Genomic DNA, 18339 nt, shown 5'->3' with positions numbered 1-18339 from the left:
TCTGCTGAGATGGACTCCCCATGGTCGACCGAGGGCCCAAATTTGATAAATAGTAAGAGCCTACCAGCCATTGGCTGACGGGCTCCTCCATTTTCCGTATACCCGGAGGAACCTCAGACTGAACTCTCCACTTCCCGCTGTCTGGGGAAACCCTGGTTTCAGCAGACTGAGACCTGCCGTGTCCAATCAGAACTGCACAATTTTGATACCTCATTTACAGAAAACGGACCTAATTGAGAACCTGGGTGGGAACTTTCGCTATTGTTTTGGTGGAACACAATTTGGGTTGTTACCCGAGTCTGTGTCTTCAGGGCTGCAGCTCCTTTTTGCTCCAATAAATACCTCTTATTCTTTATTACAATCTAAAATTAATTTTGGTTTACACTAGGAGCTCATCAGGAGTCGGGCAGACTAATATATTTAGTATTATAAAGTCCTGGTAAATTGCGATCCTTTAAGAGCGAATGCCCAACGCAAACAGAAGAGTCTGGGGACTTGTTGGACAAAGGCTATAAGATGAATGGAAAACGCAGAAAAGGTAGAAAATAAAACTTCAGCTGCATAGACCACATTTTTCTTTATATTCAGTGATTAACCCTGGTTCCAGCGTAAGGCTCTTGGATTGTAAATGAGGGAATGGGTCCTAGATTCAGTGGTTTATTCAGATGGATTTCCCGTGCTGCACGGCCAGCCTGAACCAAAGCGTCCATCCCACTTGATGGCTGAATGGCAAGTGATGGATGTGGCCTGGAGGGCCTCGAGGGCTCTGGAAGGAGCCTGTGCCGGGTACCTGCTGGCAAGTAGGCCCCGGGGCAGGCGGAGGAGACCCGGGCTCCCAAAGGGTTTGAGGGAGAGAGAGGCAGGGCTTTCTGTGGTCTTTTTTTAGTGAAATAATTTTTTTCTGAGGTCCTTCCATTTGTTCTGGAAAACTGAAAAATGAGTTTAAAAACCTTTATCACCCCACCTCCACCCCCCGTTTTTCCTGGGCATGATAATTAATATACCAAATATACTAAGTCACTGCGTCCGTGAGAGGTGTTAAAACGGTCAATCTACAAACGTTTGAGATTTCCCGGTAATGGCTGTTCTTTTCCCCCCCATAGAGGGGGAAACGCCCAAAGTTTCAAACCGCGCGGTTCCCTCATTAGCGACGCGGCCTGATTCCCTGGTGTGGGCGCTAGGGTCCCTGAGCCCCAGCGTCCCCGGGAGGGTCAGGGGCCCGGCCTGAGCCCCGCGAGCTGCGCCCGTGGCTGGCCGCGCCCCCAGCGCCAGGCCCAGGGGTCGCCTCGCCCGACGGCAGCCCGGCTGGCGGGGCTGGCGGCGCGTCTGCCCCCCGGCGAGGGTGGGTGGCCGGGCGCCCCCGGACGGCGCCGGCGGCCGCGGGGGCTGAAGGCCGCGGGCCGCGGGCGTGCGGTCCTTCGGGCTGCAGGGGGCGCTGTGCGCGCCCTCCGGCCGGGCCGCGAGCGCAGCTCTTGGTTAAAGGGCAGGTGGGGCACGTGGCTCGGACGCAGCTCGCGGCCGCCGGGCGGGAGCTCCGAGGCTGGGCGGCTCCGCTCCGCCGCCGCCAGCGCCGCGCGCCGGGCCTGACAGGCCGGCCCGAGTGCAGCAGCCGACAGAGGGACGCGGGCAGCCATGGCCGAGGCGGCGCCCGCCGGGGTAAGCGCCCTGGCGCGCGGACGCCCAGACGGGCCGGGCCGCCCGTGAGCCCGCGAGGGTCTGGGCCCCGCGGCGCGGCCTCCGCGCCCCGCCCCGCCGCGCCGCGCCGCGCCCCGCGTGGGGCCCACTCGCCCCGCCGCCCGCCGTCTCGGGGCGTCCGCGCCCGCCTGCAGGCCGAGCGAGCGGGCGGCCCAAACCGCAGGCCGGGCGGCGGGCGCGGCGCGGCCCCGACGGCGGCGGGCGGGCGGGGTTTGCCAACGACGGCCAGACTCGCGCTTGCAGGGAGCGGCCGGTTCCCCCGTCCCTCGTGTCCCTGAAGGCCCCGCGGCTCCGGGCCGGCGGGAGGGGACGGTCGCCAGCCCCGTTTCCTCTGCCCGCCCGCGGCTGCCGCCCTGGGAAGGGACCGGCCCACGGCCACTCACGCGGGGGAGGCCCGGCCCGCACTTGTAGTGACACCTCCGCGCGGTACCCAGGGGACAAAGGTATTGACGGCCAGTTCCGAGCGGGCGTGTCGGGTTTTGTGTTTTCCCACTTAGCACGTTTAAGAGTGTTGGCTGATGATGCGCAGGCCGTAAGACGCACGGCAAACCCTCCTCTGGCCGCTTTGGACGCGGTCGGAAAACACTTGCAGAGACTTCTCTCCACGGGTTCTGCTGTGCACAGTGCATCGCGATGAATGTGTTGGAGACCTTGATGTTTCTGGATGCTTCTCAAGGAGGGACTTGGGCTCCGTGCTGTGTACTCAGCAGTTTGCTGTATGGTTCCTTTCGGGTTCCCAGAGGGCAAGGGACAGGGGGGGGTGGCAGCTCTGCAGGTTCATGGCCCCGTCCACCCGGGGAGCCCCGGGGGGGCCTTTCTGTACAGGTGACATCTGCAGCTCCCAGCTGGCCCGGGGCCCCTCCCTCAGCACCCTTTCTGACCCTCCCTATCCTGACCCCCCCTTTCTGACCCCCGCTTTCCCTCTGTTGTCTCGCAACACCCGAAATTCCAAGAAAAGCTCCCCAAACAGGACTGATTTGCCCTCAACCCTTGTGAACCCGTGGGTTTTACACTCTTGTTTATCGTGACTATTTCTATACAGAATTTTTCTCCCGGAGAAGGAAGGAAGAACCACGTGTCAATCACTTTTCTGCATTTCCTTTGTACCATTGCTATGACAGGAGTTCAGTGATTGTTATCGAATGAAGGCGGTGTTCAATTGCTCATTCATTCGTTCAGTAGGTGTTGATTATCTGCTGTGAGTGAGCAACGATGTTCTTGTGGGGAAACCCTCACACAGTCAACAGAGGTTACGAGTGCTCTGCAGAAAGGACTGACGGGCCTGTTTTAGGTGTTGGTTGCTGACGGTCTCTGTTAGGTGGTATTTAAGCTGGAGGTTTGTAGGAGAGGAAGCCAGAAGCACAGAGCAATGCAGGACAAACTGATGCAAAGATGGAGGAGAACTGGGTGACTGGGTGTGTGTGTCCTAAGAGTCCAAGGAGGCGAGGGTGGCCGGAGTGTCGCCAAGTGCCCAGGACGATGTAAAGTCAGGGCGGCCGGCTGCAGTCTGGTGAGAAGTTTAGATTCTATTCTAGATCCACTGAGGACCTATTGAAGAGTTTTAAGCTGGGGACTAAAAATGAACTTGTCTGTATTTTCGAAAGATCACTGACCCCCCTGTGGAAAGTGTGTTGTGAGGGAGAAGGGTGCGGGGAGGGGGGGAGCCACTTGGGTGGAATTGCAGTGGCTCAGGTGAAAGGTGATTAGGCCTTAGACAAGGTGAGGGCGCCTTTGAGATCATTTCAGAAGTCAAATAGATGGGACTTGTTTGACCCTGAAGGATGAATGAAAGGGCAGGGCGAGATGTCAGTTCATGTTTCCAGCAAGGCCTTTTAGCAAGATCACCTGGGACGGGGGCTTCCTACGTGCTCCGGGAAGGCTTATCCATCGGGCACCTGGGTAAGCGGAGGTACTTCAGCTCCTCTTTTCCAAGGCGCTGAAGGACAGTGGAGTGAAAGAGGTGAAGCAGAAAGGCCATAGGAATTGTTTCTACTGCATCCCCGAGCCAGACATTTTCATCATTCTCCTCTCAGCTGCATCAACATAGGCCTCCCGTTTATTGAGCACGTACCACAGGCTAGACATTGTGCTAAGTGCTTTTTACCAAATTGGGGCATTAATTCTCACAATCATTTCACGTAGGTACTCTTACGAGCTAGTTCCCTTTTCTAGATGCAGAGGTGAAGTTGTAAGATGTTGAAGAAACCTTGCCCAAAGTCGGCCAGCTTGTAAGTGGCCGAGTCACTGGCTGCACCCAGACTGACTGCAGAGCTCGTGTTCTCTGCTTCATTCAAAGCCTGTCCCCTCACTTCCAGAGGAGACGAAGATCCAGGAACGGAGTCCCCTGTCTGAGACAGCAGACACTTTCTCTCTTTGGCTGTGTTTTTACTTCTGTTTCCCCTTTGTAACACCTTGGTCTAGCCAGTGTCCCCTGTCCCAGAGGCTGGACTTCTAAGTGATGCCCTCACTTTCCCATCCCCCACTCGGCTGCCTGACTGAGGTTTGTTTTTGAGGTGGACATTTTGATTGTGTAGTTCTGATAATATCTTTCATCTCTTGTGGACAGGCTCCAGAGAAGGAGAAGCAAACAGGGGATGGAAAGCCTTCAGTACCTTCATCGCCCCAGCCAGCTGCTGAGAACTCATACCTCTACTCCACGGAGATCACGCTGTGGACGGTGGTGGCCGCCATCCAGGCCTTGGAGAAGAAAGTGGATTCCTGTCTAGCCCGCTTGCTGACTCTGGAGGGGCGGACAGGGACAGCCGAGAAGAAGCTGGCCGACTGCGAGAAGACGGCCCTGGAGTTCGGAAACCACGTGGAGGGCAAGTGGGCCGTGCTGGGGACCCTGCTGCAGGAGTACGGGCTGCTGCAGAGGCGGCTGGAGAACATGGAGAACCTGCTGAGAAACAGGAACTTCTGGATCCTGCGGCTGCCCCCGGGCAGCAAGGGGGAGGTCCCCAAGGTAAGCCTGGGCACCTGGGATGGGATAGCCTGAGGGGCCGCGCCTGGAAGTGTGGGGCAGCGTGCATGACACTTGTGGTTCCAGGTGCCCGTGACCTTTGATGACGTGGCCGTGTATTTTTCCGAGCTGGAGTGGGGCAAGCTGGACGAATGGCAGAAGGAGCTCTACAAGCACGTGATGAGGGGCAACTATGAGACGCTGGTCTCCCTGGGTAAGGCTACGGAGTAGGGATCTGGGCCTCTAGAGTCAGTCTGTATCCCTGCTCTGGCTTCTGTTCCACTCATGTCTCTGCATCTCTGTGGGCAACTGGGTGGCAGTTGTCCAGTCCTGACCCAGCTCTCTCTCTTTGTTCTGTCCACAGATTATGCCATCTCCAAACCAGACATCCTTACCCGCATGGAGAGGGGAGAGGAGCCTTGTCCCGAAGGCGTGTGGTGTCAGGAGGAGGGGAAAGAGAGGGAGACAGCATGCCCGAGGAGGCTGGGTGCTGGTGAGTGGGGGCAAGGTGGGGACCGGCCGGCTGGGGCAAACTGAACCATGCTCCCCCTTTCCTGGGCTTCCCAGACGTGCAGGGAGGCCAGGATGGGAGCACAGGCCCATAACCCAAAGAAGGGCACGCTGTGTCCCAGGCCGAACAGTCGGGCAGTGGCAGGGCTTCTGCCTCACAGCCGCCCAGTGTCTGCATCTGGGCGAGGGTCAGCAGTGCCACCCTCACACGGAGGTTGTGAGGACCAAGTACGATGGCCTGCGTAAAGCTGAGCATTTATAGCAAGTGGGGACTTGTTACTAACAGTCGTGCTTGTAACAGCAGCATTATTGCCCCCACCTCCTGCTTTCCCCTCCACCTCTGTCCCCCCAACTTTCACCTACAGCTTTGAAGCCTATAATGTACTGGCTTCCCTTTGTGGAAATGGACCCTCTGGGAGGAGGAGCCTGGGGCCAACTTCGTCCCCACAGCTGGTGTGTATAGGGCAGTGGTTCCAAAGTTGACTGCATATCGGAATCTTCTGTAGAGCCTTTTATTTTTTTAATAAAACTTTAAAAAAATAAATGGCAGTAGAAAGAACAGTATAGCAAACCTCCAAATGGTCATCACCCAGATTCAACGATGATCAAGAGTTTGCCACATTTGCTCATCCGTCTCTTTTTTATCCCTAAACCAAAATACCATTATCACACCCAACGGATTCACGTGTAGTACCTAGTATATGTTCTATTTTCTCCGATTGCATCAAAATCTTTTCTTTAAGAATTTGGATCCTATTTGTAGCAAACCAGTCTACTTAATTTCATTTGGTTTACAAAAAGTGTGTAAAAAGACTCCCCCCCCCCCCAAAAAAAAAACCCCAGCTTTATTGAGATATAATTAACATGCCATACAATTCATGGGTTAAAGTATACAATTCAGGGCCAGCCCCGTGGCGCAGGAGGTTAGAGCTCCGTGCTCCTAACTCCGAAGGCTGTCGGTTCGATTCCCACATGGGCCAGCGGGCTCTCAACAACAAAAAAAGACAAAAAACAAAACAAACAAACAAACAAAAAAGTATACAATTCAGTTTTTTTACTATACTCAGAGTTTTGTGACCAGCACCACAATTTTAAAACTTTCTTGTCTCACCTAAAAGAAACCTGCAGGGGTTAATAGTAACTTCCTGTTCCCCTCCCCCTAGGCACCCACGAATCTGCTTTCTATCTCTATAGATTTGCCTGTTCTAGGTATTTCATGTAAATGGAATCATACACTTGAGACCTTTTGTGTCTGCCTTCTGCCGCTGACCATGTTTTCCAGGCTCGCCCATACTGTAGCACATGTCAGTCCTTCATTCCTTTTCGTGGTCACATAGCCTCCCATTGAATGGACATACCGCATTTTCTTTCAACATTCAGCAATTGAGGGGCCATCCTCACCTCCCCCTTTTTAATGTCATTTATGTGTCAAAATTTTAATATTTACCTTTTAAATGCCCTTAGTTCCCGCAGTCTGGATTTGGTGTCATGTAACATGTTATTATCTTTTCTCCACTTCCTATGAAGTGGTAGATAGATCTAGAGGCTTACTTAGATTCAGGTTCAATCTCATTGCAAGTCTCCTCCAGAGATGGTGCTGTGTACTCCTGCTCTGTCCCATCAGGAGGCACAATAGGAGTCTGGTGGCTGCTTGTTTGCGATCGTCAGCCTTATCCTTCTATTACAAAGTTTCCCATCAACTTTTCACCTAACAATTTTAATAATCATTGAAGATTAAAGCCTGGATTCATTATTTCATTAGGAGTTGCACAATGGTGAAATTCTGTCATTACTTCTGTGCTCAGTAGCTGGAATTCTTTCATAAAGAATAATTTCTGTAATCAGCTCTTTTAGTTGCCCTGAAATACGGTCTGTACAGAAAAGGCAGGTTAGATGCTTAATTCTTTCCCCTCTTCAGAATGAAGAGTTGCTGCCTTAGCAGCTTTCAAAGATTACCAAAACTTGGGCTTTTAAAAACATTATTATTTTGACTTCATAGAAGGTTGAATGTCTTATATATGCCAGTCCTTTGCAGCCACTGTTTTGGTGCTTAACTGTCCCGTCTTTAGCTCATGGGAGCCCCTTCAAGCTGGCCTATAAGTCAGTTTGCTGTGCTTTGGGGTGGCTTTCAGACACGAGAAGATAACCGAGAGCCATCTTGTGTATTTTCTGCCCCAGGTCTGGAACCAAAATTTCTCCAAGGAGTTTTGATTCCTTTCAGTGAGGAATGATATTTAGAGACTGCAAGATGAGTGCAGTAGTTGCTAATTTTTGACATTAACTTCTAGGTCTCAGAAAAACAGGTATTTTTGAAAAGAAAAAAATCAAGAGTTCACACTGATATTTCTAATTCAAAATTAATGTTCTTTGATTTTATACTTGTATTTCGCTTTTACATGGCAATCATAAACTTATTAGCATAATTACATGGAAATCCTAATGATATTAACATAATTACTTATTTGCATTTTCTTATTCCAGTGCTAATATTTCATTTTCTTATACCTTATAATTTCAAAATAATGAAGCCATCATTACTCACACTAAGAATTAGACTTTTGATTGAAATTTGAGATTTCTTTGCAGCGCTTTTTGTCCTCTGAATGTATTTCATTCGGGAGTTATAGACAAGTCACTTGAAATAATTATTTTCTCTATATGGTTATGACATCAACTCAATATAGTCTAGTTCATTTGTTTCCATTTACTTTTAGATTTTTAAAGACGGCTCTTTTTTACTTCTTGATTTAACTTTAGAATATGTAAGACATGTTATGTTTGCAAAGTCAAAGCGATGTCCCAGGATACGTTCAGGGAAGTCTTCCTTCCTTCCTTGTCCCTTCACCCTATAGATAATCATTTCTGTTCGTTTCTTCTTTATACTTCCCGTGTTTTCTCTTGAAATATCAGTAACATAGATATACATTTGTATTCCCCCATCCCTGTCTTACACAGTTTGTCCTGGAGATCTCTTCATGTCAGTGTGTAGAGATCCTCAGTTCTTTCGCACATGTAGACTGTTCCATGGTGTGACATACCATAGTTTATCGAACCGGTTCCCGCTGATGGACATTTGGGTATTTCCAATATTTTGCTGATAGAAATTACGCTGTAGGGAATACTTGGTACATAAGTCAGTTCATATTTTGCCAATATATTTTTGAGATGGATTCCTAGAAGCTGGACTGCTGGGTCAAAGGTAAGTGAATACGTAACTTGTCAAGAGTTTATCACCAAATTCCCCTCCATAGTGGTTGTATCGTTTGCATTGCCACCAGCATTGTGAAAAAGGGCCTTGCCACCAGAGAATGTAGTCAAATTTGTAGGATTTTTGTCTACCTAATAGGTAAGAAGAATTTCAGTGTAGTTTTTTTTAAAAAAAAATAACAGCTTTTTAAGATATAATTCACTCACCATACAATTCACCCATTTAAAGTGTATAATTCAGTGGTTTCTAGCATATTCATAGGTATAGCCAACAAACCCCACAGTCAGTTTTAATAACATTTTCTTTACCTGAAAAACAAGCCCCATACCCTTCAGCTATCAACCTCAACCCCTTCCCAGCCCCCCAGTCCTAAGCAACGACAAATCTTTCTGACTATGGATTTGCTTCTTGTGAACATTTTCACATAAATGAAATCTTATAATACATGGTCTTCTGTCTCTGGCTTATTCTACTTTGTATAATGTTTTCAAGGTTCATCCATGTTGTACTGTGTATCAGTACTTCATTTATTTATTCTTTTTTTTTCCTATTGTCAAATATATAACATGAAATTTACCATCTTAACATTTTAAGTGTTCAGTTCAGAGATGTTAAATGCATTCACAATGTGCATCCATCTTCAGAACTGAAACTCTGTCCTCATCAAATAACAGCTCCTCATGCTGCCCCCTTCCCCAGCCCCTGGCAACCACAATTCTGCTTTCTGTCTCTATGATTTTGACTACTCTAAGTACCTCACACAAGTGGAATCAAGAGTATTTGCTTGTTTCATTTAGCATAATGTCCTCCGGTTCATCTATGTTGTAGCCTGTGTAAGAAATTCCTTCCTCTTTCGGCTGAGTAACATTCCATTGCCTGGATAGACCACATTTTGTTTATCCATTCAGCTGTCCATGGACATGGGTTATTTCCATGTTTTAGCTGTTGTGAATAACGCTGCTATGATCGTGGATATACAAACATCTCTTTGATAACTCAGCCTTCAATTCTTTTGAGTATATACTGAAAAGTGGAAGTGCGAGGTCATATGGTAGTTCTATTTTTAATTTTTTGAGGGACCACCATACTGTTTTCCACAGTGGCTGCACCATTTTATATTCCCACCAACAGGGCATGGGCTTTCTCCACATTCTTGTCAACACTTATTTTCTTTTGTTGTTGTTTTTTTTCATAGTAGCCATAATAATGAGTGTGAAATAATATCTCATTGTAGTTTTGATTTGTATTTTTTTGTTGGTGAGTTTTAGGAATTCTCTATATAGTCTGTGTATTAATCCCTTACCAGATAAATAATTTGCAATTATTTTCTCCCATTCTGTGGATTGCTTCTTAACTCTTTTCGTAGTGTCTTTTGATGTACGAATTTAATTTTTTTTCATAAAGTTGTAATTGTTAATTTTTTCTTTTTTTGCCTGTGCCTTTAGTGTCATATCCAAGGAACCATTGCCAAATGCAATATTGTGAAGCTTTTGTCCAATGTTTTCTTCTAAGAGTTTTATATTTTAGGTTTTACATTTAGATTTTGATCCATTTGAGTTAATTTTTATACATGATGTTAGGTAAGGGTCCATTTTCATTCTTTTGCACGTGGATATCTACTTTTTCCAACACCATTTGTTGAAAAGACTGTCCTTTCCCCGTTGAGTGGTCTTGGAACTCTTCTCAAATATCATTTGACCAGATATGTGAGGGTTTATTTCTTGGTTCTCTATTATATTTATTTATTCTATCTATACCAGTACCTCACTGTTCTGATTACTGTAGCTTTGTAGTAAGTTATGAAATCAGGGAGTTCTCCAACTTTGTTCTTCTTTTTCAAAATTGTTTTGGATACTTGGGCTCCCTTGAGATTCCAAATGAATTTTAGGATGGATTTTTTTATTTCCGCAAAATCACTGCCATTGGGGTTTTAAGGATTACATTAAATCTGTAGGTCACTTTGGGCAGTATTGACATCTTAATAATACTGAGTCTTCCAATCCATGAACACAGGATGTGTTTCCATTTATTTATATCTTTACAGTAGTCCCCCCTTATCCATTGTTTTGTTTTCCACAATTTCAGTAACCCCCAGTCAATCATGCTCTGAAAATATTAAACAGAAAATTTCAGAAATAATTCATAAGTTTTAAATGCTGTACCGTTCTGAGTAGCGTGATGAAATATTGCATGGTACTGCTCCATGCCTCCCAGGACACGAATCATCCCGTTGTCCAGTGTATCTGTGCTGTATGGGCCTCATGCCCATTAGTCACTTAGTAGCCGTCTAGCTTATCAGATCAACTCGCGGTATCACAATGCGTGTGTTCAATTAACCCTTATTTTACTTCATAATGGCCCCCAGAGCTATTCACTGTAATAACTTTTATTACAGTAAACTTTATCATAGATATGTGTGTATAGGAAAACACATAGAATATAGAGGGTTTGGTACTATCTGTGGTTTCAGGCATCCACCTGGGGGCCTTGGACTTATCCCCTGTGGATAAGGGGGGACTAATATAATTTCTTTCAGTAATGTTTTATAGTTTTGATTGTAAAAATCTTTCACCTCCTTGGTTAAATTAGTCCTAAGTATTTCATTCTTTTTCATATTATTGTAAATGGATTGTTTTTGTAATTTCCTTTTCAAATTGTTCATTATTAGTGTGTAGAAATGCAACTGATTTTTTTTTAATGTTTACTTTTATCCTGCTAATTTGCTGAATTCATTATTAGTTCTAACAGTTTTTTGTGGTATTTTTAGGGTTTTCTACATGATCATGATACATGATCATATCATCTGTGAACAGATCATTTTACTTCTTTCCAATTTGGATGCCTTTTTTTTCTTTTTCTTACCTAATTGCTCTGGCTAGAACTTCCAGCACTTTGTTGCACAGAAGTGGTAAAAGTGGACATCCTCGCCTTATTCCTAATCTTAGAGGAAAAAGTTTCAGTTTTTCACGATTGAATGTGATGTTCACTGTGGGTTTTTCATATACGGCTTTTATTATGTTTAGGTAATTTCTGTCTGTGACTCCTTTGTTGATTGGTTTTATCATGAAAAGGTGTTTGATTTTTGTCAGATGTCTTTTCTGCATCGAGATGATCTTGGTTTTTCCCCCCCTTCATTCTGTTAATATTCCAAGATCTAGGTTTAGATGTTGAACCATCGTTGCATTCCAGGAATAAACTCCACTGGTCATGGTGTTTCATTCTTTTAATATGCCACTGATTTCAGTTTGCTGATATTTTGTTGAGGATTTTTGCATTCATGTTCATAAGGGATATTGGTCTATAGTCTTCGTGGAGTGTCTGGCTGGCTTTGGTAACAGTGGGTTTTAATGGTACCTCTCTTATCATGAGTGTGGTTGAGTATCTTTTTATTTGTTTATGGGCCATTTTAACTTTTTATTCTGTGAAACATTTGTTCATCTCTTTTGCCCTAGGAAGCTTTTTTTGAATTATAAACTTCTAGGCCCACCCAGCTCTACTGATGAGAATCTTGGGGGTGCTCTGCAGGGGACCCTTATACACCAGCCTGTTGGAGGACTTGGGATTTGGAGCCACTGTTGTAACGTTCTGAGTGAGGAATCCAGAAAAAGCCAGACCCTTGGCCCTGCTGTGTGACCCGTCTGGTACTATCGGATAAGTTCCCGTGCTGTGCTGCTTCCTTCTCTCAGACATGGAGGCTTGAACTTAGAATGGAGTCACTAGATGATCAGTGAAGTCCACTTAATTATCATGCCCCATGTTTGACTTGATGCCCAGGTCCAGTGACTGCATTTGGGCTTCTGACCACCTGGGGGAACTTGTTCTCAGTGTCACTGATTAGTGTTCCCACAATCACCCTCCATATCCAGAGCTCATCGCCAGCCCAGTGAGCCCTGACCGGGAGGACCCAAAAGAAAGGCAGGCCCCTAAGCATCAGCAAGCCTCAGGAGTAGGAGTCCCTGCGCCTGCAACGAGCACGGGTGAGTGAGGCCTGCAGACAGCAGTGCGGATGGCTCTCAGCCACAGGATCAGACCGGCAGCACTGAGGAGTGGTGCTGAGGCTGCGGGTGGGAGAGACAGCCGGGACTGGCTGGGCTCAGTGGGGCGGGCTTCCTGGGGAGGGGCCACTGAGATGCAGCTTCAAGGAGAAGGAGATTGTAGTAGGAGAAAACGTGCTGAGCAAAGGTGTGGGTTCCGCGAGTGTATTGGGGGCCACTGGTCCAGCTGGAGTGAGGGGAAGGGCACACAAGAGTCGGATTGGGCTTCTTACCACGGTTACAACAGGAAGATGTGTGTGGAGAGCCTGCGAGGAGCTCTGTGGCTTCAGTCATCCCTTCAGATGTCTCCATCTGCTTCTGTTTAAAGGAAATGCCTGTCCATCCTTTCACTGAAATGGAGTAGAATTCCGAGGGCATTATCCTAGCGTTTGGCAGATGATCCAGAGCCTTGTTTTCTGTCTGCAGACCGCTCTTCCCCTATGCCTCCTCCTTCCTGCTGGCCTGACTTCCATCTCTGGGTTCTTTCTTTGCAGTCATTTCTGTGCATGTCCCCCACTGCATATGGGCTTCCTGCGGTTGGAGGTGACACCCCTCCTTTCTCTGTGTCCCTCCTTCCCAGCTAGTGTGTAAGGAGAGATAGGACCCTCTTGTTGTCCCTGCTCTGTTACAGACCTGGAACTGTGCCTCAGGGGCCTCCCCAAACCCTCTGTCCTTTTGAGGCCTGTCAGGGTGACACTCAGATGACGAGGGACCAGTCAGTCACGGGCACTGGCCCACATGGGAATTGGGGGCATGGCCCTCACCGCTCTCCTGTCACCTCTGCGGCAGAGGCTGTGGAATGGGCACCTGCAGTCCCCTGGACAGAGCTGAGGCCCCATCTTCCAGGCAGGCACTCAAGTGTATCTAGGGCCTTCTAGGGGATGGCTGTGTCACCCTGCAGGACCCTGGTGTTGGGAAAAACCCTCATGCGATTCCCTTCCACAGGGCTCCCAGCCAGCACCAGCGTTTTCTCCTCGGTTAAACAAGAGGAAGAATCTTCAGATGGAAAGTCACCAACCTCCCCTCCCAGGGATGTCCAGCCTGGCATGGGGCCAGGTGAGTGAACGGAGGGGGCCCTGTGGCCACAGCAGAGCCTCAGAGAAGCTGGGGGTCCCTTTGGGAGTAGGCTGAGGGTTGGCCTGATGGGACTTGGTAAGATACCCCCCTGACTCCCCCAGGTGTTATTTCCCTGGGGCTCTGGGGACCCAGACCCCCTGTGGCCCTGGTATTCCCTCACCGTGGTCTGGCCTACCTGGAAAGTTGCTGTTTAGAAAAAGCTGCATGCCGCCAGGTTTGCGATCTGGTGACAGGCCTGATGGCCACCCCGTGAAGTGACCCAGACTCACAGCGTCCAGCGTCTTATAGTGTTGGCATGTGGTGGCCTGTGATTTAAATTTAGTTCCCACTTAAGAGTCTACATTTTCTAGAAACTGAACTGACACTCTGATGAACAGGATAAAAGCAATTATTGCCCATTCTGGCCTTGGGGCAGGTTTTCTGTCCCAATAGAAAGGGCTGCAGCTCTCCCCTGGTTTCATCTGGTACCTTCTTTGGTGGGAGGCAGAGGTGAGAGTTGGGTCCGTTGTGGGGTTGTGGCATGGTGGGGACCAAGCTGCAGATGGGCTTCAACTGAAGGGATCTGGGGTCCTTGGCCTTCGCCGAGAATGGGTCCTGGGACTTTCACTGATCCTTCGGTTCAGGAATGCCACGCAGCCCATTAAATGCAATAATGTTTTACCCCAAAGTTTAGACAATTCTTACAGACTTTTCATGCCTCTGTAACTATAGGACTAAATTAATAACAGTGGGCCATTTCTAACACAGAAATAAAGTTCTGTCATGATTTCTTGGTCAGGGTTACGGGTAAGCTGCAGGGAGCAGAGAACCCAAGGTCTTGCCATCGGGTGCTGGCCCTGGAGGGCCACCAGGGGCGGGCTGTCCTCTGCCCGGCTCCTAGCTTACGTCCAAGCTTCAGCAAGAGCAGAAAGTACTCTGGTCCTCTACCTTGGAAGTTGCTCGGAAAGGGCTGAAGCTTTTCATTTTAATATGCAGAGGGCAAGGTTCCTGGTCACCCTTTGATCAGACTTGTGTTCTCGCAGCTGAGGCCACCAGAATGGTGGGGGAGGTCAGAGAAGAGAGTGGTGGCGGACGGACTGCAGAGAAGACCAGAGGTGAACGGCAGTGGGAGAGTCTGGAAGCATGCACAGTGAGCCAAGCAGGGCTTGGTGGCGTTCGGCATCCCCGGGACCTGCTGCTGAGACAACCCACCTCAGCGCCGCCTTTACACTGCTCTGTCGTGGCAGCTCCTTTGCCTCAGTCCTGCCTCAAAGTCAGGTGTGAGCCACCTGAGGCCCAGTGCCGCCTGTGTGTCACCTGAGAGCACGGTGCCAGGCAGTGACAGATGCTCGGTGTGGCTCAAAAAGGGATGAATAGCTCTGAGGGTGACGTAGGCACCTACAGCCTCCAGGCCTGAGGCCTCTTCCCTAGTCTGGAGGCAGCGGGCCCACAGGGCCCAGTGCCGTTCATAGATTAGAGCTCAAGTTGTCAGAACTCTTGGGGTCCAGTATGGCCGACGTATCTCAGTGTCCAGGGGCCCTGCCTCTTGTTACCTCCCCTTCACTTTCCCACCTATGTGTCTCCCACTGGTCTGACTGCTGACCTCACGGCTCCCTAGCTCCCTGTTTGCAGCTCTGTCTCCTCTCTCCTGGTGTCCTTAGCTTGGCCTACAGGCACAGGCCACATGACAACAAACAGACTGGATGGCAGCGGGGACTGTTTGGTGGCGCAGAGGGAGCAGGGCTCAGCTCTGAGCTGCGGGCCGGGCACTGGGGGAGAAGGGATGGAGTGAAGGCAGGAGTGGGGTGGGTGCCTATGCAGCCGCACCTGGAAGGCAGGACTGAGGCGAGGGGCCTGGGGGTGGCCACATGTGGCCCGTGTAACACAGTGGCGATTCCTTTCGGCAGGTGGTGGTGGTGGTGTGGTCATCAAGACAGAAGCACAGTCTGAGGAGGAGATGATGCCGGATCAGCTCTACCTGGGGGTGGCCCCCAGCCAGACGGAGCGTAGAATCCCCAAGGGGCCCAAGGGCAGGACTGGGGGTCCCCGCCAGCTTCATGCCCAGGGAGTGCCGAGGGTGCGGGCGGGGGACCCTCGGCCGGCTGGAGCTGGGGGAGAGCCGCCCCGCATCCTGCCCCGCCGGAGGGAGCGGACCTTCCCCTGCCCCGACTGTGGGCAGAGCTTCCGCTTGAAGATCAACCTGACCATTCACCAGCGCACCCACGTGGAGGAGGAGCGCAGGGAGGAGCGGAGCAGCTCGTCCCCCGGGTGGGGGGAGGCCCACTCCACGCTGGAGCCTGGGGAGGTGGTGGTGCCCGGCCCTGTCATCCGCTGGCTCCCCGAGGAGCCCGAGGACCACCACTCCCTGGCAGGCCGTCCCTTTGTGGGGCGGAGGCCTGTGGCCACCAAGGTGTACCACTGCAGCGAGTGCCTGCTCTTCTTCCCGCAGCGCAAGAGCCTGCTGCTGCACCAGCGCCTGCACACGGGCAACAGCCAGGGCTGGCCCGCCTGTCCCTACTGCGGCAAGGCCTTCCGCCGGCCCTCGGACCTCTTCCGCCACCAGCGCATCCACACCGGCGAGCGGCCCTACCAGTGCCCCCAGTGCGGCCGGGCCTTCAACCGGAACCATCACCTGGCCATCCACATGCAGACTCACACCCGAGGCCAGGCGGGCCCGCACTTTGCTGCTTCCTCTGCCCGCCCGGGGAGCCCGTCCAGACCCCGGCCCAGGCACACGGAGGAGGGCTGACCAGGCAGGAGCCTGCAGGGCCACGTGGGCAGGACCTTCTCTCCCTCTGCGGCCTTTCTCCTTGTGCCTGACGCCGTTCCTCATTTTGGGATGGCTTTGGAAAGATTTGTGGGTTTTCTTTCTTTCTGTTTTCCATTCAAATGGGAAGCAGCAGCCTTTTTGGTGATATTGTATGATGAGGGTGACAGATGCCTCGAGTTCTTTTACTAAGTTTGACCCTCTTTATTGCCTTTGCTACATTCCTTATTTACAAAGAACCCCTTAAGGATTAGGGGATGCCAAGTTTTTGGTGGGGGACTTTGGTGGGTGCCATGGACTGACAAGCAGACTCAGAGACTGTGGGTCTTCCAGTAGGGCTCAAGGAAACATTGGCGTCCTGGGGTTTTTGTTTTGTACCCAGAAGTTGGTGCCTGCTGCAACATGAGAAGCAGCAGTGTGGACTGACAGCCTGAAGACCAGGCACTGGAAATTTGAGTTTTCTACTTTGCTATTTTAAAACTTTTATTTTTTTCCTCTTTATGGAACTTTTCTAGTGCTTTTGTAACTGTTGTGTGTGGTTGCAAAGGGGCCAACAGCTCCTGAGGGTCAGGAATTATTCTGCCACGTGCTTGTGTGTGGGGACAGCAGAGGGGCTGTCCAGCCCTGCCTGGGTGTTGACTGGGGCGCCTTGGCTGCTGCCCTGGAAACCAGGCATCTTCCCAGGTGTATGCCTTGGCCTGGAGTGACTCGCAGCATTCCTGGTCCTCCCTGCACTGGGTATTCACATCCATGCTTGGCTTTGTCATTGGAAATGGGGAAACTGAAGCCCAGAGCGGATGACACGTCCCCCAAAGCCTCAGTGTTCACGGGTGTGTGTGCTCCATGGACTGGACCCCATACATCACTGCATGGGGGAGGGGGCCTCAAGAAGCTCCTGAGAGGAAGACCCTGGTCTGGGTGCGGCTGGTCAGCCACCCTGGACACTGGGGTGGCTGGGCCTGGTTTGACCTGTTAAAGGAAGGGGCTGTCTCCATGAACTTGGGGCTCTGGCCAAGAAATGTGGGTAAATTTTTTAACCACCTCCAGCCTCACTTTTCTCATTTGTCAAAGGGGGTAATGACCCCAGGGCTTCCTACCTCATCTTAGGGTTGTCAGGGTCATAATAGATTTCAGAGGCAACGGGACAAATAGGAAGCCTTGTTTTGTCCTTTGAAGTTCAGGGCCCCCTTTCTCTTCCATGTTGATTTCCAGCCCTTTTCCCCCAGTTAGAGTCCCTCAGGAAGAACCTTTATTTTGTGAAGTGAGTGGAAAGTCCCGGGGGGTACAGAGGGAGGTAACTTACCCATCGTGCTACATTCCCCAGGAGCCCTTTATATTTCAGTGAAACAAATTCTTACCAAAGCGATGAGATTCAAACTGGAAGTTCAGGCAATAGTGCCAGGCCTGGTAGGGAAATCTTGACAACAGCGAGCTCTTGTGCCTCTTAAATCATACCACTGCGTGCTGCCTATAGATCAGCCCTCAGGTGGATGGATTATGAAGCTGGAGTGATGGGTCCTGAGCCATTCTGGTGGGCTTACTTGGCACTATGCGTTCAGACATACATCCACTTCCTATTGCCCGTTCTGACCCTCACACCTTTCCCCAAGTCTTGAACAGAGTTGGGGGCAGATGGTAACATTGCCATCATGTCTGGGGCACAAGTGAATGTACAAGTCAGTGACAGCTCAGCCAAGCTCCCCTGGGCTTGGGAAGAAGAGGTGCTACGCTTCCCTGCTGTGGATTCTGCTTGTCTGCTCTAGCAGCCCCAACCCTCTCCAGGGGCCACACCAGTCAGGGCGGGGCTGTCAGCAAGCGCTCAAACAGGATATGGTGCAAATGTAGCTACTCAGAGCTTAATCATCAGCTACAAGAGCTGGTCTCAGGTGTTTCCTGGGCAGCCTTCGGGACTAAGAGTTCCTAGACATGTTTGGCTAATGCTAAATGCCGTGTCCATACAGGTACTAATAGGAGCCAAACCATGAGTAATTGGCCCATTTGTTCCAAGGCTATTTGGGATCATTTGATGAGCTCTCTGTCTTCAGGCAGGTAGAAGGTATCCTCAGTTCCCATTTTTAGGTGCCATGAAATGACATGGGGAGGTTCACTG

General features: G+C 50.0%; 1 protein-coding gene across 7 annotated transcripts; it reads left to right on the top strand.

Moving 5' to 3' along the window:
• Positions 1-1454: 1454 nt before the first annotated feature.
• ZNF783 (zinc finger protein 783) lies at positions 1455-17274 on the top strand. Of its 7 annotated transcripts, XM_081038189.1 has the most exons (9): positions 1466-1656; positions 4262-4657; positions 4742-4868; positions 5019-5147; positions 12239-12349; positions 13352-13462; positions 14506-14577; positions 15370-15492; positions 15912-17271. In XM_081038189.1, exons 1-9 carry the CDS (start codon positions 1633-1635, stop codon positions 16280-16282), a joined length of 1464 nt encoding a protein of 487 aa, XP_080894315.1. In that variant the 5' UTR covers positions 1466-1632; the 3' UTR covers positions 16283-17271. The 7 variants fall into 7 exon arrangements, with proteins under 7 accessions (XP_080894310.1, XP_080894315.1, XP_080894313.1 ...); XM_081038184.1 differs by having other exon boundaries at positions 1455-1656; positions 15370-17274; XM_081038185.1 differs by having other exon boundaries at positions 1490-1656; positions 4784-4868; positions 15370-17274.
• The last annotated feature ends 1065 nt before the right edge of the window (positions 17275-18339 follow it).

Source organism: Rhinolophus hipposideros, assembly GCF_964194185.1.
Source record: "Rhinolophus hipposideros genome assembly, chromosome: 25".
Taxonomy (NCBI): domain Eukaryota; kingdom Metazoa; phylum Chordata; class Mammalia; order Chiroptera; family Rhinolophidae; genus Rhinolophus; species Rhinolophus hipposideros.
The sequence above is the reverse complement of the archived record's forward strand: the minus strand, read 5'-3'. Positions and strand labels throughout refer to the sequence as shown.

Bases quoted from the DNA above. Each gene is read 5' to 3' on its own strand.
- ZNF783 (XM_081038183.1), top strand. From the start codon at position 2,838: ATGAAGGCGGTGTTCAATTGCTCATTCATTCGTTCA. The intron at 12,350-13,351 runs GTGAGTGAGGCC...TCCCTTCCACAG, and splicing joins TGCGCCTGCAACGAGCACGG to GGCTCCCAGCCAGCACCAGC. The intron at 14,578-15,369 runs GTGAACGGCAGT...TCCTTTCGGCAG, and splicing joins GACTGCAGAGAAGACCAGAG to GTGGTGGTGGTGGTGTGGTC.